This window comes from Simochromis diagramma, unplaced genomic scaffold (genome assembly GCF_900408965.1).
Source record: "Simochromis diagramma unplaced genomic scaffold, fSimDia1.1 OVJJ01000611.1, whole genome shotgun sequence".
Classification (NCBI taxonomy): domain Eukaryota; kingdom Metazoa; phylum Chordata; class Actinopteri; order Cichliformes; family Cichlidae; genus Simochromis; species Simochromis diagramma.
This window is the reverse complement of record NW_024387175.1, coordinates 1945885-1967629: the sequence shown is the minus strand read 5'-3', so window position 1 is coordinate 1967629 and position 21745 is coordinate 1945885. Positions and strand designations below refer to the sequence as shown.

The following is a 21745-nucleotide window of genomic DNA, read 5'->3' as shown; positions in this document are numbered from 1 at the left end:
TTGTGTAAATTCGTATGCCTCGAACCCTTTTTCCCCTTTTATAAGAATGGCTTCTTGATAGCCACCCTCCTTTTGAGAGCGTTTCTGGTGAAGCTTCAATGAACAGTAAATGGATCAACTAAAGACCCAGATCCATCCCTCGGGTCCTGTTAGCTGTTCGCTGGATCTTTTTCCTATTTCTTAAGGACATGACTTTCAAATCATTATGTGCTGTAGATAGTTTGTTAGGCCTGGCACTTCTTCACCTGTCTAGTTTCCACAATGTTTTAAGGACACACTGCACAGCTTACCCAGATATGTCAAGTTTTTATCTAATAGCACTTTGGCAATCATCTTATTGGTGCAAAAATATTATTTTATAAATGTCAAAGTGTTATTTTTTGACTTTTTCATGGTTTCAGCTAAAGAAATGGGAACAACTGATGTGTACTTGCAACAGGCTGCCTAAAGATACAGTTTAAAATTGTGTCCACTTTGCTAAGTTGTCTGTTATGTGTAGACACAACACTGGTTCCTCCCTTGAGTTGGGTGCCCATGAAAAAGGCACCTAACATAATATGTACACAAGCTTTTATTACTGCACCTTCTCATACCTGGGTTTACGTCCCCCTTATGTAAATGTGTATATGAGGGGGATTTACAGAGAACATTAAAAGTCAACATCCAAATATATGGCCCTGCAGATGACACTTAGCTTTATCCATTGTTGAAGCCAGATGGCAAACAACAATTGAACTAAATTATGCTGAAAAACTAGTTCATGCATTTATTACTGCAGCGAGAGTACTGACTGGGCCTACAAAAAGAGAACATATTTATCCCATACTGGCTTCTCCTAATTGGTTCACTGTCAAATCCAGAATCAAATTTATAATTCTTTTACTCTCATGTGACTTTTGTTTCACTGTGATTTGGTACTATACAAATAAAACTGAAGTGAAATGTATTAAAATCAAATAACGATAGAAAGAAAACCAGAACATGAGGTTCAATGAATTTTTCTGTGAACCTTGAAGTTGATACTGCAACAAAAGATTTACTTCTAATCAGTCTGATGCTGTGTGCAGGTAGTGCAGGTGCAGGTTTCCAGGTGACTTCTGTTCCAGCCTCTCTGGTGCCCTACAGTCTGTCTTTTTCTGCCCGAGTGTCCTCTCCTCGTCCAATCTCTAAAGTAGAGTCCAACTGCTCCCTGGACCCTCTGCAGTACCTCAACACTGATCAAACCCAGGCCACGGTAGGTAGAGTGCTGATGTGTCTGTGTTACTTATTACTGATGAATAAATATGAATGTGTTTGTGGTGTGCAGGTCAAGCTGGCTGCAGGACACAAGTTTGACAGAGATGTTGAACTGCTGATTTATTACAAAGACGCCCACCAGCCCACTGCTGTGGTGGAGGCAGGACAGGCCTCTGCTGAGCCGGGTGAGTGAAAGTTTTTAGTTTGCAAATACACATTTCATTATCCTTACTTTTTAACAAACAGTTTATGTGTTGGAATAAAAAGCAAATTTATGTAATTTTCTTTTTCTGTCTCTCATTTTCAGGCTCTCTGATGGGTGATCCAGTGGTGATGGTGAGTCTGTACCCTGAGTTCCCCCAGTCTGTGATGTCTTCAATGGCTTCATGTGGAGAGTTTGTGTTCTTAATGGATCGATCTGGAAGTATGGGATTTAAGAACCACGGATTTCCTCGCCAGACTCGCATCCACAGTGCCAAGGTATTCATAATAAGTTTACTCTGAAATCTTTAATTTCATGATGTGCCTCTCACACAGTGGCCTCACCATCTTTTCCCTCTTCCCTTAAGGACACTCTACTGCTCCTGTTGAAGAGTTTACCAATTGGCTGCTATTTCAACATTTACAGTTTCGGGTCCAAATATGAACACATCTTCCCGTGAGTCTCTGCCTCACATCAGTCAGCCCAACAAAAGTCTGTTTTTGATATGAAGTACATGTACTTGTGTATTGGTGTTTGTGTAATGACAGTAAGAGTGTGGAGTACAGCCAGAAGACCATGGAGGAGGCTCTGAAGAAAGTAAAGAAGATGAAGGCTAATCTTGGAGGAACAAAGATCCTGAAGCCCCTCAAATATATTTACAGCCAGGCCTGCATTCCCAATCAGCCTAGACAGGTAACACAGACATATACACTGATATTACACTGACTATTAATGCACTTTTTTTAAACGCCCAGCTTGAACAGTTATACAAAGTTAGTGTAGTGTCCAGGAAACAGTTCTGCTCTTTTGTTTGCTTGTTTATTGTGTATTACCATGAAAGTATTTTTGTTTTTGAAACCTAACTCAGCTCTCAGAACTAGTTGTGTGTTTCTGGGTCTGGTGTTATGTCCTTATGTGCCAACTCTCCTCTCCAGCTGTTTGTCTTTACTGATGGAGAGGTGGGAAACACCAAAGAAGTGATCGATCTGGTGAAGAAGAACTCAGGTTCTCACAGGTGAAACTACAAAAAAACTGTTATATCTACACAATTACCAGAATGTCCAACATGTCCTCTGTGTACACAACAAAAGCTGTTGTATTGCAGGTGTTTCTCTTTTGGGATTGGGGAAGGGGCCAGCTCTGCTCTCATCAATGGGATGGCCAAGGAAGGAGGAGGTCACGCTCAGTTCATCACAGGGACTGACAGGATGCAACCAAAAGTAAGACAATAAGTCATAATAATTGTCATCATAAAAAGACAACATGATGTTATTATTAGGACAGAATGATTTAAAAAACAAAACAAAAAACATAAATGTATATTTTTTTTCTCATTCTTGTTGTTGTCAGGTGATGCAGTCGCTACGATTTGCTCTGCAGCCAGCTGTGGTCGACATCTCAGTCACATGGGATTTACCAAAGGAAGTGTCTGTCACTGTCCTCTCTCCACCGATCACAACACTTTTCCAGGGTCAGAGGTCACTGATTTATGCCCAGCTCACTGGACAGGTAGGAGCAGCAGCCTCTCATTAGGGGTGCAACGATACTCATATCGATATTGAACCGTTCGATACAGTGTTTTCAGTTCGGTAGGCATATGTATCGAACAATACAAAATTTTTAATTTATTTTATCAACTTTCCTTCTGACGATGCTGTCTGTGTTGAGCGCTCAGTGAATCTGCACTCGACTGCTCCGCCTAGGCTGCACTGTCGAGTGCAGATTCACTGAGCGCAGGGTAAGCTAGCCAGACAGAGGTTAAGCTCTCGTTGCAACATGGCAAATTGAACCTCCCCCACCCTCATTCAGATCTGGCGTTTGGAACTATTTTGGTTTTCATGTGAAGTATGACCCTGAAGACAGTATGTTGGATGTGCCATGCAATGCTCAATTACATTGGTGGGAACTACAGCGTTAGCGCAGTTAGCTTGTTAACGTGTTGGCCGTCCAGCCCCACACACGGGGCGATCCGCGGTAGCTCGTTAACGGAGATTTGCCGTGTTGTGGCGTTAACTTCATTTCAGATTAACGCTGACAACACTAGTGTGAACACAATGAATATGACTGCACATTTCCTCCGACATCATCCTAGTGCAAAGACAAGTGGAAGCAGACAAAAACAACAAGCACGCATGCTACAAACTTTACCCGAGTCATTTAGACAGCCGTTAGCACATGATTCTCCTTATGGGGACCTGATATCTTTAATATGCTGCTGAGAATATAGCCCAGAAGAAGCGTATAGTATAGCTTTTATTTTAGAAAGAGCCATTTCTCTGTAATAAACTCTCTTTTCCAAAGATGAGTGATTCCTCAATCAGATACAGGGCTCGCAAAATGGCTAGCCCCGGGACGTCGGGCTAGCGATTTTTCCAGTCGGGCTACCAAAATCTATCTCTGCCCTGCCCGTCAGCCTATCGTAGGAAGGAAAAATATATGTCAATGCTTTTGCATTCTTTCGGAAATGTAGCTGGGTAATTATGTCATTGGCATCGATGAGCCACTGTCAATATGTGACATATTGAAATCGCGTTTGAATTTGCACTTGTTTTTTGCTTTCACTTTGCAATCGTGCGAACTGTGTATAGAGAGCGACAGTACTGATTGGTGAGTGATGATAATTTGCGCACCAATTCCTCTGACATCGTCTTATTAATCGTTAGCTTACTATGCAAACATGACGACAAGTGAAATCTCCCGCAGCAAGCTTAAACATGTGAGAGGTTGATCACGCAGAGAATCGCTGAGCTTATGTGAGTGAGCGTGTAAAAGCATTTCAGTTCTGCTGAGCCAAATAAGACAGGTCAGGGTGAAGAAGTGACAGCCAAAGAAAAGCTTACCACAAAACGGAAAAGTTATGACAAATCAGACTATAAGGCAAAAAGAAAGTGCAGCTTTATGGTTTCATGGACAAAATAATTTCTGTGGCTGCAATATGATGAGCTAAATAACCAGGGCTGCACATAAGTGGTCCGCAGGTGCGCATTCGCTGTCAAAATAAAAAACGCGCACAAGATAAGAAGTTGCAACGCGTGTTTGCATACATAAGATTTTCTGGAGGAGGACAGACGTTTGTTTAGAACTCTTAAAGATGTCGAAGAAGCTCCTTTAAGCAATTACTTTGGTGTTCCTCCACCTCCAAAGAAATGTCAGGAGTCCGAACCACAAAAGAAGCACGTATTCTCGGAAAAGTAGTTGCAGGAGGTGAGCTGGCTTCAAACGAATGATGAACGCACAGAGAAGTGGTGCGGGATGTGCCGTGAAAATTTAATAAATGACAAATTAAAAAGGCATGAACATTTTTTTTTTTTTTTTTTTTTTTTTTTTTTTTTGTATCGAAAAAATTATCGAACCGTGAATTTTGTGTATCGTTGCACCCCTACCTCTCATGTTGTTGTTGTTTAGGTATTTGATGACGGTAATTAACGTGACTTCTAACACTGTAATTCTGTGTCAGAGCTCAGAGGCAGCAGAGGGCTGTGTGACGCTGAAGTACAGCCTGGCAGGTCATCCCTCTGAGAACCAGCTGCACTTCAGTCTCAGACCTGCAGAGGACGCTGGGTAAATGAGTTCATATCTAGTGTCAGAATTAGATATGACAACAGAATAAAGCATTATGCATATGTCAACGTGACTGCATTTGCTTTTAACTCAGAGCACAAGAGCACCTAACTACTACATGTATTTTTGTAGGATAAAGAAAAAAAGTTAATTTCATGTCAGATTTCTGTTCATTAATAAGTTGCATTAAATATATCATTTTTGAATTTATTTTGGCAAGATGAAAGTGTAAGAAGAACCCCAGCTGTACTTCTTCTTTCTCCCTGTTTGCAGATTAACAGTCCACATGTTGGCTGCTCGAACTCTGATTCGCTCCCTTGAGATGGAAGCAAGAGACGACAAAGGAGAGCGTGATGAGGAAATGAAGAAGAAGGTGGAGGAGTTGAGTATTCAGTCAGGAGTGAGCAGTGCCTTTACTGCCTTTATTGCTGTTAGTAAAAGCAGTGGTGAGGCGATACAAGGACCCCTGATAAGCATAGATAGTCGAGCAACCCGTGAGTATTCACATTTATATTTTCTGTATTCTGAAACACTGAATGTTGTTTTGCTTGTCCTTTCAAGCCCTACTTTATTAACACAACATGAGCTCAGAAGGATGTACTGTGAAACATGATTATTAGCACCATATTTTGACCTCTGAGTTGGAGTTTTCATTGCCAGGAAGGTAGATTTCTTTTTACCTTGTTCATTCACAGTGGTAACTTATGCCGAACACTTAATTGGTCTCGAGCAAGTTATATTGAGAGTTTCAGTTCAAAATCACTCTTTAAAATATGCAAAATGTAGGCCTCTACTTACGAGATGAGTTTTACACATGTAGTCTGCAGAGCTGTATCTTACTAACACAGCTGAAGGAAGGTATGCATGAAGTCACAGCAGCACAAAATGTGCAGTGCATGCACATGGCCCCAGTAGTGCTCGCTGGAAGCAACAATAAGGTTGCCAAAGTCTTGTGAGAGCTCATTTGTTTTACCCATCACGAGATGTTTCTTGTGTGACACATTGGTAATGAGACACCTTTCCAGAGGCCATCACTTGGGACTGAAGCAACTGATATTAATTTGCACTAAGTGTCAGAACTGCTTTTTAATTACTGATAGATATTCTTCTTTCCATGCCCTTTTGCTCTTCCCCTTCTTCATGCATTTTTCCCCTGTGTCATTTCTCATTTTTACACATAATTTATGGACACGTTTGGCTTGATTTCTTAGTATTTTTGGATTGGATGAGTTGTTAATGATTTTTGGTTAGAGCTTCATGTCAGTAGCACCTTTAAAAATACATTAACTTGGAAAATTGGTGACATGTTTAATACTTATTTTAGCCACTGTGTGTATGTGAGAGAAAAAGACTCTTCACCACCACCTGGTGGTTGCAGGAAATTATGAGCAATTATTTTGTGGAAAAGTAAAATAGAATCAAAGGCTTTACACTGCTGCGTCTCCATTTCAGACCCATTAGTTACATTTGTAAGTGTGAAAATATGACGATATACTATAGAAAGTTCAAATGGTTATTTTCGGTGACTTAGTGGAAAACGGATAAAACATCTGAGGTACTGCAGACATCAAATAAGGATATACTGAAATGAATACGTTTCATGATTTGGATAATGCAAAAAATGATATTCAGGGATTTTTTTTTACATTTTGAAACATATTATTTTGTATTTTGCATCTTTTTCCCGATTTTAACTCTCTTTTACAAAATTGTTATGGCTTTATGATTGAATTAAGATTTTTTTTTTTTTTTTGCTACAACTTGTCTGTAAATACACTTCAAAGACACTGTTTTTAAATCATGATTATAACTTTGTCTTGTATCACACAGTTTTATTCCTTCGCCAATACAGTTTTTCAGATTCCTGTGAGATCAGTAAAGGTAAGTAGTTTTACTGGAGCATGTGCAAACATAAACTGAAAAATAGTGTATAAGACAAAACAGAGTTCGTGCCACCTTTATTCTTCAGCGGAGCCTGAACTCCCTTAGAAGCTTTCTTGTAATTTCTTTATTTATTTAAAATTCAGGAATAGTTCTCCGCCTGGCTTGACTAACCAACAAGCAAATAGCATTCCTGGGAAAATGGTCGGGTACTAGGATTTATTTCTACAAGCATTCTGGAAAACTATTGCTTAATGCCACAAAGTCCGTCTTCTTTAAAGCCAATTTTTTCAATTAGTCATTTTTTTTAACCAATAAATTGGCACTTTTGAAGTTCCTCCATGGGTATAGCGGTTAAAACATATTCTCGGCGAGAAAGTGGTTGCTTGTTTAATTCCAGACAGACATAAATTCTACATTTGGGTTTCATCAGGAAGGACATTTGCAGAATAAGCCCTTAAGGAAAGGTAGTAGCTGGAATAAGATTTTAGTTAGCACTGTTTTTGGATTGTGTGTTTCTTTGAGTTTCTGTCTTAGTTTTTGCTATTTTCCATAGATTTTATTAATGACAGGTAGTATTTTGTTACTTCCCTGTCTTCTCTGCATTTAGTCTAACTTTAAAAAAAAAACAAAAAAATTGATCATCTTTAAGTTTCAACACTTTCTTGTCTTGACTTTGATTTATAATCTTTGTCACTTGTCAGTAATTTTGATCATTTTTATGAATTATGGGATAGTATTACTACCTTTCATTTAATTGATTGTAGTCCAATGTTTCCTCCAATATTCCAGCTTCTGTCTTCCATACGGAAGGCAGTATAGTATGGAATTCCCTGTTTATCCAGCCTCATAAACCCCACCCTTGATATTTTGTTGCTTTTTTTTATTCTAAAACCTGACCTTTTAAAACCTACTGAGAATATTTTGACCAGTCATTGAATTTAACCAAAATTCTGATACTAAGTAAAATTGAAAATAATAATAATTTTGATATATTTTCCAACCATAAAATGGAAGAAATTGTGCTACTCTTTGAACTAGATAAATACAAGTTTTTATTTATTTATAGACTGTGACTCAGAGGGGATTGTGCAGGGACTGTCTACAAAGTGCAAGGTTGAAAAGAGAAAGATATTTTAATCTAACTAATACAATAGGTGTTTTTGTTTTTTTTGTTTTTTAAATAACTTCCTGCTCTTCTGTAGGTTATATCACAAACTTTAGTTCAGGTGTTTTGTAAAAAGACCTGAGATTGCATCCTTTAGCCGTGTCATATTCACTTTCTGTATTCATTCTCTCAGTTTGCCTTTGTATGACATTAATGTGTAAATGTATCAGTACCAGTAAACTAAAATCTATGATTTGTCTGTATATAGGTACAAATACGGGATCCTGTGGTCTGATAACTGCCCAGAAGGACCCAGGTAAAAAAAAAAAAAAAAAAAAAAAACATCCGCTCCTGCATCTCTGATGGCATGAAGGTGGATTCAGATTTGGTGCATCAGAAAACAAAAAATACTATAAAGGCCCAGAATTATTGAAACACTAAAGAAGTTAGAAAAGTAGGAAAAAAAGTGGAAGAAGTATTGACTTAGACCCTACCTCTTTCATAATTCATTCATAATGTACCATCTGTAAGTTTGGATGTTTTGATTCTGTTTGTCTGTCAGTTCCTCTGAAGAGCATTGAGGTGGAGCTGGAGGTGAGGGACCATGTGGCTACAGTGGTCTCCACTCTGAACTACGAGAACAAGGAGGACAAACCATTAGAGGCTGTTTTTGTCTTCCCTCTGCCTGGAGATGCTGCTGTCTGTCATTTCAGCGCTCAGATTGGACAGACACAGATTGTAGCTGAGGTGAAGGAGAAACAGAAGGTGAGCTGGACAGTAAATATAACCTGATTATAAGTGAGCTTCAAAATAAACACAGTGAATGTCACTGACATGTGTCACCTGTGCTTCAGGCTCGTGAGGAGTATGATGATGCTCTGAGCTCCGGTCAGCAGGCCTTCCTATTGGAGGAGAGTGATGAGAGTCCAGATATATTCTCTCTGCGTGTGGGCAGTCTGCCTCCAGGAGAGAGCGCCTCCATCAGGTTGGAGTATGTCACTGAGCTGGCTGTGCAGGCTGATGATGGTCTGAGGTTCTGTCTGCCTGCTGTGCTCAACCCTCGATACCAACTTCAGGGTAGGAAAATCATCCAACACTTATTAATTTAGTTAGTTTATCACAAAGCAATCATGCTTGTAACAAGCATGAGTCGCAATGAGTCCCACAGTGATTTGCAGCTTTCTCTCACGTTAACTCCAGGTAGTGAAGGTGCAGGTGTCCAGGTGACTTCTGTTCCAGCCTCTCTGGTGCCCTACAGTCTGTCTTTTTCTGCCCGAGTGTCCTCTCCTCGTCCAATCTCTAAAGTAGAGTCCAACTGCTCCCTGGACCCTCTGCAGTACCTCAACACTGATCAAACCCAGGCCACGGTAGGTAGAGTGCTGATGTGTCTGCTGTGTGTGGTTGTTACTTGTTACTGATGAATAAATATGAATGTGTTTGTGGTGTGCAGGTCAAGCTGGCTGCAGGACACAAGTTTGACAGAGATGTTGAACTGCTGATTTATTACAAAGACGCCCACCAGCCCACTGCTGTGGTGGAGGCAGGACAGGCCTCTGCTGAGCCGGGTGAGTTGTTGGTTTGCACATTTTTATTTGCAAACTAACAACTGATGATTTAAAAACTTCTCCTCTTTCTTCCGGTGGGAGATAACAGTGTTTAAATATATTGTAAAATATAAAGTTTACATTCTTTTCCCCTTTTCATGTGTTTCAGGCTCTCTGATGGGTGATCCAGTGGTGATGGTGAGTCTGTACCCTGAGTTCCCCCAGTCTGTGATGTCTTCAACGGCTTCATGTGGAGAGTTTGTGTTCTTAATGGATCGATCTGGAAGTATGGGATTTAGGATCAAAAGAAGGAGTATTCAGACTTGCATCCACAGTGCAAAGGTAGTCATCATGTGTGACTCATGAAGTCTTTAATCTCTAGTGTCCCTCTCACACAGTGGCTTTCTCCATCTTTTTCGTCTTCTCTGAAGGACACTCTGCTCCTCCTGTTGAAGAGTTTACCAATTGGCTGCTATTTCAACATTTACAGTTTTGGGTCCAGATATGAACACATCTTCCCGTGAGTAACTCCTTCACCCAACAGAAGTCTTCTTGTTTTTGGTAAGAAATACACGTACTTGTGTAATTGTGTTTGTGTAATGACAGTAAGAGTGTGGAGTACAGCCGGCAGACCATGGAGGAGGCTCTGAAGAAAGTAAAGAAGATGAAGGCTGATCTTGGAGAAACGGAGATCCTTGAGCCCCTCAAATATATTTACAGCCAGCCCTGCATTCTCAATCAGCCTAGACAGGTAACACACACACACACACACACACACACACACACACACACACACACACACACACACACACACACACACACACACACACACACACACACACATACACACACACACACGATTTAGGAGCTCACCCCAATCTTAATTACAACTAATAGTTGCATAAAGGTACTCTTGGAACATATATTTACCTAAAAATCTAAAGAGATAAGCTATGGTGACTTACTTCCTTTCCCTGTATTGGGACTGTACAACTTCACATGACTGTTTTACCTTACCAACAAATACAGAAACAGCTGGATGGGTGTTTTTGTTCTTATTGAACTATTTTCACATTTGGCTGAATAAGGTACACAAATTTAGTGTAGTGGCCCAACAAACTGGAGAGTATGAGGACATCTGCATAGAGCCGCACATTTACTTTCTGATAAGAAAATATATGTCACACCATCCTAAATGGATCTCCATTGTTACACAAGCAGTATGTAATTTGGATTGACACACAATTTGCAGTAATATTACCATGTAATTCTAGATACTGTTTTTAAAAGCTTGTCAGGACCATTATTGTTCAGGTAACTGGTCTTCATACTAACTGTGCATTGTTTGTTACTGCTAAACCATTTGTGTTTCTAAAACAAAGAACCAAAAATGGCTGTAAACACAAACTGTTTTACTGTTTTACATCTGTTATGGTGAAACTCTTCTTTCTAGCTGTTTGTCTTAACTCGCGGATGGGTGAAGAACGACAAAGAAGTGATAGATCTGGTGAAGAAGAATTCAAGTTCTCACAGGTGAAAACACAAAACATAACTACAAAATTGTGCAAAAGTCTTGATCCATCCCTCTTTTCTTAGTATTTTGCTTTTAAGGAGGCAGATTTTCTTTTCTTTTTTTTCTTTTTTTTTTTGCCATATTTAAGGTGGTCTTGGGGAATAGTCTTTCTAAAGGTCTTTACTTTGAACGTGGTTGTGGCTGTTTTTGTTTAAGCCACGTGACATTGACTTATGAGTCATTCAAGCATAAAAAGGCACTTGACTTAATATTTTATAAAATATAACAAAATGAGGGACGGCTTAAGACTTTTGCGTGGTACCAGATATCTGCAGAATTCCCAGAATGTGCTAAAAGTTGTCTCTGTATCTAATGGAAACTGTTGTATTGCAGGTGTTTCTCTTTCGGGACAGGAGAAAACACCAGCTATAATTTCATTAATAAGATATCCAAGGAAGGAGGAGGTCACGCTCAGTTCATCACTGCGACTGACAAGATACAACCAAAAGTAAGACATTAAACACAATCAGAAGTCAAATTAAACAAAACCACAGCAAATACTTATTTAATCAGAGAGTGTGATTCCACTCATTAAAAAAAAAAAACAGCTCCTAACTCTTTGTTTTGAATTATTATTCAGGTGATGCAATCACTGAAATTTGCTCTGCAGCCATCTGTGATTGACATCTCAGTCACATGGGATTTACCAAAGGAAGTGTCTGTCACTGTCCTCACTCCACCAATCACATCCATTCTCCAGGGTCAGAGGTCACTGATTTATGCCCAGCTCACTGGACAGGTAGGAGCAGCATCTTCTCACAGTGAAAGATGTCTGTTGTGTTTTGAAATCTGATTAACAGTGATGTTCATGTGAAGATGTAGTTGGTTTCTAACACTGTAACTCTGTGTCAGAGCTCAGAGGCAGCAGAGGGCTGTGTGACGCTGAAGTACAGCCTGGCAGGTCATCCCTCTGAGAACCAGCTGCACTTCAGTCTCAGACCTGCAGACGACGCTGGGTAAATGAGTTAGTCTGGTGGTACAATTAGTAGTATTAGCTTATACATTTGGTCAGGAGCAGTTATAAATTTTTTATTAGAGTAGAAATAAGTTCAGATTCAAAACTAATGATTCAATAGATTTGTGCATTCAATTTTAGCATGCACAGATTATACTAAGATTTGTTTGTATGCATTGTTTGTGGATGGAGCTAGCTGTGAGTATGTCATTGTTGTCATGTTATTAAACATTATTAGGATGATAGTGTAAGAAGAACCCCAGCTGTACTTCTTCCTTCTCCCTGTTTGCAGGTTAACAGTCCACATGTTGGCTGCTCGAACTCTGATTCGCTCCCTCGAGATGGAAGCAAGAGACAACAAAGGAGAGCGTGATGAGGAAGTGAAGAAGAAGGTGGAGGAGTTGAGTATCCAGTCAGGAGTGAGCAGTGCCTTTACTGCCTTTATTGCTGTTAGTAAAAGCAGTGGTGAGGCGATACAAGGACCCCTGATACCACCACCCAGTGAGTGTTAGCACTCATATTTGATTTATTCTGAAATAGTGAATGTTCAAAGTTGTGAGGGTTTTTTTTTTTTTTTTTTTTTTTTTTTCTTCTTTCAAGTCCTACTGAGCACAGGGCTATACTAAGAAGTGTCATTAATGGCTCAGCAAAATATGTTCACATTTGAGTTTTCAGTGTCATGAAGATGGCTCGCTTTTTATCTGATTACATCACCATGGTAACTTGTGCTTAACACCTGCCCTGTCTAGAGCGAGTTACATCGTCTTAAAGCACAGAATTTTGCCTGATTCTTTCACATCCCCGACGTTGGGACGCTCTTTAAATTGTAAATAAACACAGAGAGCAATTATATACAATACAATATTTTGCAACAACTTAGTGGCCTGTTGCTAGTTAACCTAACATGTTTTAAACATTTATGTTCAGCACATCTAGTCTAATGTCCTATATAAATAAAATTGCCATTATCATTAGTGTCTAGAAATTGCTAGAAGACAAAGAATTTTTATTAAATTATCTGTATCATTTTTTTCGTTTTTGTTATATTTAGTGTTATTATTGCTTTTGTTGCCCTTTTGCATCTTTCTCCCTTTATTGTGACTTTATTTTATCTCGTTCTGTCCTCTTCTGGTGTTTGCGCTTCGGTTTGAAGCACTTTTTTAAAATGATGATGATGATTGTTTTGTGTGACACAGCTCTAAAACAGTGTAATTTGGTGGATTCCTGTGAGAGTCAGCCAAGCATCAGTAAGGGTAAGTACTGTTACTTTTTGACAGACACACACACACACACACACACACACACTCTTACTTGCAACGACCTTGAGATTTTCCACAAATTTCACTCGATAGATTTTTTTTTTTTTTTTAAACCTTTTCTGAGAAGTGCCACAAATTTCCAGCTACACCCACATTGTAACAGTCTCAAATGATAAAGGCAAACATTCTGTGTACATTTTCAGTTTCTTAAAGCAGAAAGCAGGATTGATGGTCCTGCAAATGTGTCTATTCCTGTACATATTAGTGTTTGAGAGGGCGAGGGGTCTTCAGACGCCTTCTCACACTGTCCACCAATATCTTGACGGCACATTGCTGGAAGAAAATGATGTAATCTTGTACTGAATACTGATTGGTTGATAAGTGGGCTGGAATAAAGATGGGAGAGACAGTTGAGTTTGCTGGAAACAGGAGAACTGTGAAAAAACAAATTTTAAAGTTAAAAAATTACGGCTGGCTGATGGACAAAAACAGAACAAGCAAGAGTGGCACACAGACCGGTTGTACCGCACACTTTGTGCGTTGCCTCCATTTGGAAACAGAGCTTACTGCAGGCAGATGGGCAGTCCCTGATGTGGAGCAGACAGTGCATACGTTACCTCTGCTGGACATAAATCCCACTTAACATATAACTGATCCTTAGCCAAGCTCCATCAATGTAATGGTAAGGATGTAAAGTAACAGAAATTTTATGGTTTTTATCTCTGCAGGGATCTCTGTAACGGAGAAACTGAGATCAGGTAAAGGATTTACTCTTCCGAGATATTGAATCTCTGTGTAGACACACACACACACACACACACACACACACACACACACACACACACACAGTTTAGTGCATTAAGTCTCCAACTTAATGAAGAAAAAAGAGATGTCCTTGTTTGTGGCCCAGCAGATCTGAACATAATGAAAGTGGAAACAAAGTAATGGACACTTTATGCCACATTTGCCAATGTTAAATGTTTGGTTCACTCTTGTTTTTAATCACTTTCCAAGCTGAGTTCTGTGTATCAGGGTCTGAATTGGAATTTGTTATTCATGCCTTTATTTAATTAAGGTTATTATAATTGTTCACTTCTCCTAAGTTCCTCTCTGGAACATCAGCAGATCGTTCAGGATGCCGCTGTGAGGCTTCTTACTAAGTATTCACACTTTATTGCATCCACTGCATCAACTTCAGACTGCACTTTAAGATTCTGGTTTTGACTTTTAGAGCTTTTTAGAGCTCTGCATTGACAAGCACCAGCATAAATCAATGAAATTTCCCAAAAGATGGAAAATAAACCAAAAGCTAACCCAAACAAACCACACATATGCATACTGGGAATAGGAGATGTCTAATTTTAACATCAACCCAACAAGTGTGCGTCCTCTGAGGATCCGTCTCTCACATCCTGCCCACTCATCACACTTACATTCTTGTCATTAAAGCTACCCTACCTTCCAAAAAAGAAAATTATTGTTATTACCAAAATTATTCACACATGTAAACTTCCAAAAGGTTATTTTAGACTTTTTTCTTTTGACTGAACTAAAAGTGAATCACACATTTTTCACATAGAAGTAAAAATACATCTTCATGGTTTGCCTGAAATTTTTCCCCATCAACAGCCTTCGGCTGCATTAACTGCTCACCTCAGAGGAAGGGTAAGTCAACAAGTGACATGTTTACTTTTTTTTTCTCTTATTTTTGCTAGTACACATGTCAAAAACTCTATGAAATACAAGACACATACATGTGTCTGTCTGTAACAATAACCTACAGTATGTGCACTTATTTTGTGCTTTTAATGTTTTCTTGAACTGTTCTTTTTCTGGAGTTTCATGATTTTGTACAGAATACATCTTTAGTGCCTTAAAAACTAAGACATGGGTCCACAGGTTTTTAATCTAATCCACGCAGGGTCAAAATTATGCATGCGGGTCCATATTTATACACATCTGCCACTAGTATTTAATGTGCATGTTGCACCTTGACTACACACTCTTTGTAGCCATCAACAAGCTTCTGGCATATTTCTGCTGCTCTTCTTGGCCAAGCCCAAAATTACCATGATATTCATATATGTAACTTTCTTATCACAGCCACCGAGTCTGAGCTGTCAGTCAAAGACCCTTTGCTGCAGCTGGTTTCCCTGCTGGAAGCCTCTGGATGCTGGTTATTGAAGCCAGCTTTGGCCTCTGTGCTGGGGAAGACCAGCAAGGAGGTGGCAAACCTGAAACCTGCATCGGTGGGTAATCATCACGTATTCAGTCATAGATGTTTAAGCAGCAGTGCATTAGTAGTATTACACAGCAGCAAAAGTCTAGCAGACAAAAATAATGTATTTATTAATTTATTTAATTTTTTACACCTTTACTCCAGCTAATCATATCTACGTGTAAGGGCAATAGCCTGCAATCTCAACATATGCACTGCTTTTAATTTGTGGAGCTAGGCCAGCAGTGAAGTGTGGGCCACCATTCTGGCTCTGATCTGGCTTCATGGTTTCAAGATGGATGCAAAGGACGAGTGGGAGCTTCTGGCTATGAAGGCTGCCTCGTGGCTCCGTGCTCAGAATGGTAATAAGACTAATAAATATTGAACTGCTGTTTTCTTTTTTGTGTTTTTGTTTTACAGTGTGTTCTGTTTGTGCTTAATCACTTTATTTTCAGCGACGTGTGTGACAGAGTGTGTGGAGGCCGGTAATGCGCTGCTGGGTTGCAGGGTAACGAAAGATGCTTTGGGGCTCTGAAGTTGCTCCTCCTTCAGAATTCAACTTTATGTATTGCATATTATCAGTGTTCACTAGAACCACAGACGGTAACATTTCAATGAGCAGCAGGGGCTGACTCCTCTGGTTGCAGAAAGAAGTCTTTGTATGCCTACGGGTAAACATCTTTGTTGTTTGCGGTATAAGTTTACACTTTCATAGAGGGGTTTGTCTTTCTGAATGCGGCATGATGTTCATTCAATAAATTCTGTTCCTGATTAGAATCAAAAAGGAGAAAATCACCTTGTGATGTGCCGTGTTTCTGCCAGTGGTGGAAACACTCAGCTCGATGCTTCACAACAGAACATAACTAATGCCTAATGTAATGGTTGCTACAGTTTATGCATACAAACCAAAACATTCTGCACAATTGTTTTTTATTTTATTTTCTCCAATTGTCCCTGAGAGGCATGTGAATGAGTGATCAGCTATATCTCATCTATTCAGTTCAGTTTTATTTCTATAGCGCCAAATCACAACAGCAGTCATCTCAAAGCACTTTACATTGTGGGATAAACGCCCTACAATAATACAGAGAAAACAGTCTTTGAGACGCTTTGTGCTTTCTGTGACACTCGCTTGCGATGCTTAGCTGAACCAATTATCAGTTCATGCACTTAAATATAAGGGCAACACTAATTGTTAGAGCATGTGTTAGCTTTTCCTGTGTTGATATAGTAATAAAGATAAATGTCTGATCTCTAATTGATGGCTTATCTGGACGTGTTGATGTCTGTTGTATTTATCTTATCTTTCATTATTCTGTGGTTGTTCATCAGTGTGCGCATGTGAATTTGTAACTGAGTTTACTGTGCATTTGATAAAGCTCCTCAACCTAAATGTAGTCTTTTTTTTCTCTCATTGATAAACCTGTATGCCAATCAAGGAACCACATCTGCATTTTAGCGAGGCTAGAACAGTTTGTACTTCTAAGTCATACAGTCAGTGATAGTGATCTGGGAAAATCCGTCCAGATCCTAACTCCACTAAGGCCTAAGAGGTGAGATTAACGGGATGCCAAACTCAGTTGAGCTATAAGCCAGAGTTTTCTGTTCATAAAAGTGGATCTCTGGCTGGTACCTTATGCTCAACATGTGTTAAGAGTTATGGTTCAAAGTCTGGAAGTGCCACATTTTCACAGATTTTTTATTTTTTATTTATTTATTTTTTAAATTGACAGCATGTTTTAAGTGCTGTGTGGATTCACAGCTGGTGGAAGCTGTTTTGCATATGCAGGTTGTTAAGGCATACCTGACTACTATTACACTTTTAATCACCATTTTATCATCATCATGATCAATCAATCACATCTCTGACTGGAGTAGGCGGCGCTCACAGGGATCGTTTTGTGTGGCACAAGATTTTTATATAGGCGCAAACCAAGGCTGAAGCAGAAAGGCTTAACAGAGATAGTTGATAAGCACTGTCGTGACACCTGTTATCTACAGGTGGGATTTTAGGTTTTGTTAAGCCAGCTACCACAAACAAAGCCTGGATGGTGCAACATATTTATAAATTTCCCCAATAGTATATCCTCAGGGTTAAATCACAACTCTTGCTCAGTGTTCTCTGGGATGGGCTCCAGCATCCTCACAAGAAAACCGATGGGCGGATATAGCCAATTAAATACATCTACAACATCTTTAATACTCAAATATTGGCAAATATTGTTTTCTATTTTTATTTTTCCTACTATAGAGGCTTGTTTTTTCTGATGTCTGTTCTTTGTCCTAATATGTGTGGCTGGGAAGGGACTGTATGTTATCCCCCTGTCATTTATAATGAGTATTATCCACATTACTCCAGTCACTGAACTGAGATGATACTCCATGTTGTTTTACATTGTCTTCTATACAACCTGGTTTTACCTGAAAAGCTTAACATTTTAATGACTTAAACTCTATTTTAAATGTGTCTTTGAAAACTGTGCCTGCTTCTTTAGTTATTATACTGAATACTGAATATAATGTACAAAGATATAATACTACAATACAAATAATACTTGTATTCTGGTTCTTAATTTGAATACCATGAAGACAAAAGAGCAGGAGCTTATCTTCTTCCTACACATCTTGTTTCTGTCCCACTTCACTCTTCCTCTCTTTGCATATAACCTAATTTATGGCTGTATGACCTTTAAGATTAACATGCTCTTTTAATGCAGTAGACCTTTGTGCTGCTTGTGATGACAGGTGCTCCTGTCTCCTATTTACAGGACTCAAACCCAGGCATTAATCTGGTATTACACATTACAAGGTCTTCAAGAGATCACTTTCAGTGACAAGATGATATTATCTGGCTTTGCCCAGAAACCCCCCAAAATCTGACATTTAAAAAAATGAGGTATTGGCTTTCAAATTAAAGTAATTCCTATGCTGTCTTTTTCCCAAATTGCTGTGAGCGTATTCATTCATTCTCAGCCATTTGCTTAACATGTTTCAATGGATTAAAATAAAATATAAATGCACCACATTGGATGGGCTACGGAAAAATGTGTGTTGCTGGAGGCTGATGGGGTAAACCAGAGGTAAAGAACCCGCTGCACCAAAAATCTATTGTGATTGTTTTGATTGTAAGCAGATCATCACAGTTTCCTCTAGTTTCTTGCACAAATTGTCCCAAAATAGTAGCTCAGTGGTCATCCAGCTTCAAAAAGTGTGACGGTTTCAAAAACAAGTTATACCTCAGCCCTGCAGCCAACATGTTTAACAAGGTGCAACTCTTACTTTGAAGGCCAAAGATCTCAACTTCAGTTTGTGTTGCTCCTTTTACATTTGCACTGCAGCTTGGAGAGCAGCTGGCCAGTGTTTCCACTTTAATTTAAACTACTCGCCCCAATATGCTAGCGGTAAATAAGCAATCACAAAGGGCGGTGGTTAGTCACAGGTCTCTGGACCTGTGTGACTGGGGCTTTAGCAATCATTTTCTGTTTTTGTTATAAAGGACGTATTAATTTAAATCAAGTGGTTACATTGAGCAAGAGCTTTCAGCTTCCACTTGCAACCTGTGAAGTAAGCTGTAAAAGCTTTGGCCACTGTTGTAGTATTATTGCACTATTGCCTGCTGTCAGGTAATACTAATTTTTCTTCTGACAAGTGGCTGATGGTCACTGACTGTGTGACTGTAATCTTATTCACTTGTTCCATGATTGTCACATGTTCAAACTGGCACTGACAGGCAAGTTAAAGTCACGTGGTTGGCGGTCACGTGTCTCAGAGAGACAAAGACAGAGAGAGTGTCAGCAGCATATATATGTCTGACGATATAATTGGACAAGAAGCTCCTGGCATGTGCCATAAGCTCACCCTGACAAGACTCAGACATTTTGCTTGTTAGCAAAGCTCACAAAGACAGATTTAGGCCTTTGGGGGTGGGGGGACTTGTTACTGTGGCAGACAGCATGCAACACTGATACCCGCTGTCATATACCAACAGCAGCCAAAGCTCTTCCATCTTCCATCACAGAACATTTTCCCTCATGCACGTATGTAATGGATAATTAATGGCAGTAAAATGAACCATGCAGTAACGCCATGTTCCATGTTAAACTTAAGAGAGCTGAAATTAGTTTGTTTATATTTCCCACCATTTTTTTTTTTTTAAAAAAGGAACAAACAGCATCACTGCAACTACTTTCTGTTTGCATAATGTGCACAGTGTTGGTTACAGCGGGCCATAACAGCTAATCTTATCACAACCTTTGGCAGACCTCCAGCCAACACTTTCTAAACTGGTTTCCAAGGCAACCCCAACGAGCAGGACCAATTAGAACTGACAAAGGATCCGCAAGCATTAAACTGCCTGGAGATTAAAGGGAGAGACGGCAAACTCAACAAATGATAGGTGGGGTATGTCTTTATGATGTGTGTGGTGGGTAATAGGGGAGCACAGTGACTTCAGAAGCACCTGTAGGCTCACTAGTGTCTGCTTCAGTCTTTCCATTGGGGGGAGCTGTGGGGGTGAATTTAATTAAACCAATTTCAATCTTTCCTTCTCCCTATTTGGTTTCTTTCTCTGTAGGACTGCTGGGTGTTCATGTGTCAGTAGGGCTGCAGGCAGGAAACCAGATCAATAAGAAATACTTTAGAGAGATCAGTGTGTGGTTATTTTGTTTTTTGTTTTTTTTGCTTTTTTGTTTAGGGCCATCAGTCGAACACTGTGGCCTCTGAGCTGCACATCAATCACAAACCATGCTGTGTGTGCAGGGAGGTTTGTGTGTGTTTGAGATTGATTTGACAGCCTTTGTACTTCAGCAGGGGATCAACTTTACTGAATAACTGACACCCATGATCGCCTGGTGTTGGTAGGTTGTTGGATTTCTGTGTCTATTGGAGTTCAAATGTGTGTCACACTTCTAAATCGATGACCTTTCCTTTAAACCCTTTTAGTGCGCGCCTGTGTAAGAGTTTTATTCACGGAAACAGTAACCATGTGTTCGAAATCGAAAGTAAGTGTTTAATGTAAAAATGTCAGCTCAGTGCACTCACAGACCGTGTGAGAATCATTGACATCAGCCCGACACTCCCTGGTTTGTGATGTCCCTTTAAAAAAAATTGAAATCTTATCTTAGCATTTTTTCTATTGCCACATTGGTTTGTAAAACCAAAGTAAGGGATGGATGTGACTGAGCACACGCACAATGTGTCCACTAGTCAATCATGTTGTCACAGTCTGGCGGAGGACTGTATGTATTGTGTAGAGCGGACCCAAAACGCAGACACGAAGGAACTTGGACCAAAACTTGACTATCAACAAAAAGCGAGCCATTTAATATGGCTGATAAGAAAGTACAAAAACAAAAGGCAGATGCACACAAGAAAGATCCTAACTAGAACTAAACTGGGAAAACTAAATGCTAAACACAAAAGGTAAAGAACAAAACCTTGAACATTGCAAAAAAAAGCCTAAACATGGAAAATCCTGGAAACAATTCATATCCTTTTCCAACAACTATTTCTTTGATCCTGTGGTCCATCCTTTCTGCCTTTGCCAAAACAAACATTTGCCTTCATTTTATTTTCAGCTCGAGTTTCTCTTCCGCTTTTTTGTTTATTTATATATTTTTGTACCTTTTCTTAATAAGATTGGAGGAGATTGGGTGTAGTCCTCTCCATGGTAACGCTGTTTCCCATTCTTGCACTCACTGTCGCTGTCGCTCATCACATAATTCTGCCCTACCCTGTGCTTTATCGCTGCGCCCTCTCCCTATATGCGCTCTCCCCTTACCCTCCCCTTCTCTCTCTCTCTCGCTCCTTGTCTCCCTTTCTCTCTCACATATGCACACACACATACACTCAACCTCTCCTCTGGTCCACTGGTCTCCTGCTAATGCTGCACCGTCCACTGACTGTGAGATGTTCAGTCCAGCTTGTAAAGGCTCTGCAGGGGAGCCGAGGTAAGGCTTTCACCCTCGTCTCTTCTGGAGCTGAGATGTTACTGCTGCTGTTGTTGGCTGCTGACAACTGCTAACTGAGAGCCAAATGCCTGATGGGAAGAGCATTAGTGTGTGCGTGTTTGTGTGTGTGCTGATTTGTGTGAGAACTCACCAGCTGGAGTAACGGGCTTCTTGTTTGTTTTTAGGTTAGGTCTGGCACTTGTGATCTGCATACACGCACACAGCAAAGGGAAGTGATCGTACTTCCTTTTATATTCATT

The 21745-nt window shown here is 39.8% G+C and overlaps 2 protein-coding genes across 7 annotated transcripts in view; both read left to right on the top strand.

Moving 5' to 3' along the window:
• Positions 1 to 16823, top strand: part of LOC120744937 (von Willebrand factor A domain-containing protein 5A-like) — a 174737-nt gene extending 157914 nt beyond the window's left edge. For 3 of the 5 annotated variants that reach the window (XM_040049516.1, XM_040049519.1, XM_040049517.1), the window contains 21 exons: positions 5273 to 5493; positions 6830 to 6880; positions 8257 to 8304; positions 8551 to 8753; positions 8843 to 9065; positions 9189 to 9355; positions 9439 to 9553; positions 9702 to 9874; positions 9964 to 10052; positions 10139 to 10283; positions 10986 to 11065; positions 11439 to 11553; positions 11686 to 11844; positions 11958 to 12061; positions 12353 to 12561; positions 13257 to 13313; positions 14048 to 14077; positions 14949 to 14984; positions 15423 to 15568; positions 15776 to 15899; positions 15993 to 16823. In XM_040049516.1, the coding sequence (XP_039905450.1) occupies positions 5273 to 5493; positions 6830 to 6880; positions 8257 to 8304; positions 8551 to 8753; positions 8843 to 9065; positions 9189 to 9355; positions 9439 to 9553; positions 9702 to 9874; positions 9964 to 10052; positions 10139 to 10283; positions 10986 to 11065; positions 11439 to 11553; positions 11686 to 11844; positions 11958 to 12061; positions 12353 to 12561; positions 13257 to 13313; positions 14048 to 14077; positions 14949 to 14984; positions 15423 to 15568; positions 15776 to 15899; positions 15993 to 16072 (2575 nt within the window). In that variant the 3' untranslated portion in view covers positions 16073 to 16823. Of the gene's footprint in view, positions 1 to 1067; positions 1235 to 1306; positions 1422 to 1543; positions 1717 to 1805; positions 1895 to 1986; positions 2132 to 2373; positions 2454 to 2543; positions 2659 to 2788; positions 2948 to 4895; positions 5000 to 5272; positions 5494 to 6829; positions 6881 to 8256; positions 8305 to 8550; positions 8754 to 8842; positions 9066 to 9188; positions 9356 to 9438; positions 9554 to 9701; positions 9875 to 9963; positions 10053 to 10138; positions 10284 to 10985; positions 11066 to 11438; positions 11554 to 11685; positions 11845 to 11957; positions 12062 to 12352; positions 12562 to 13256; positions 13314 to 14047; positions 14078 to 14948; positions 14985 to 15422; positions 15569 to 15775; positions 15900 to 15992 lie in introns of all 5 variants that reach the window. The other 2 variants (XM_040049518.1, XM_040049515.1) reach the window with 2 other exon arrangements.
• Positions 16824 to 21338: 4515 nt separating this feature from the next.
• Positions 21339 to 21745, top strand: part of rap1gap2a (RAP1 GTPase activating protein 2a) — an 86418-nt gene continuing 86011 nt past the window's right edge. Inside the window, exon 1 of one of the 2 annotated variants that reach the window (XM_040049520.1) lies at positions 21339 to 21485. In XM_040049520.1, the coding sequence (XP_039905454.1) occupies positions 21367 to 21485 (119 nt within the window). In that variant the 5' untranslated portion in view covers positions 21339 to 21366. The remainder of the gene's footprint in view (positions 21486 to 21745) is intronic. The other variant, XM_040049521.1, reaches the window with a different exon arrangement.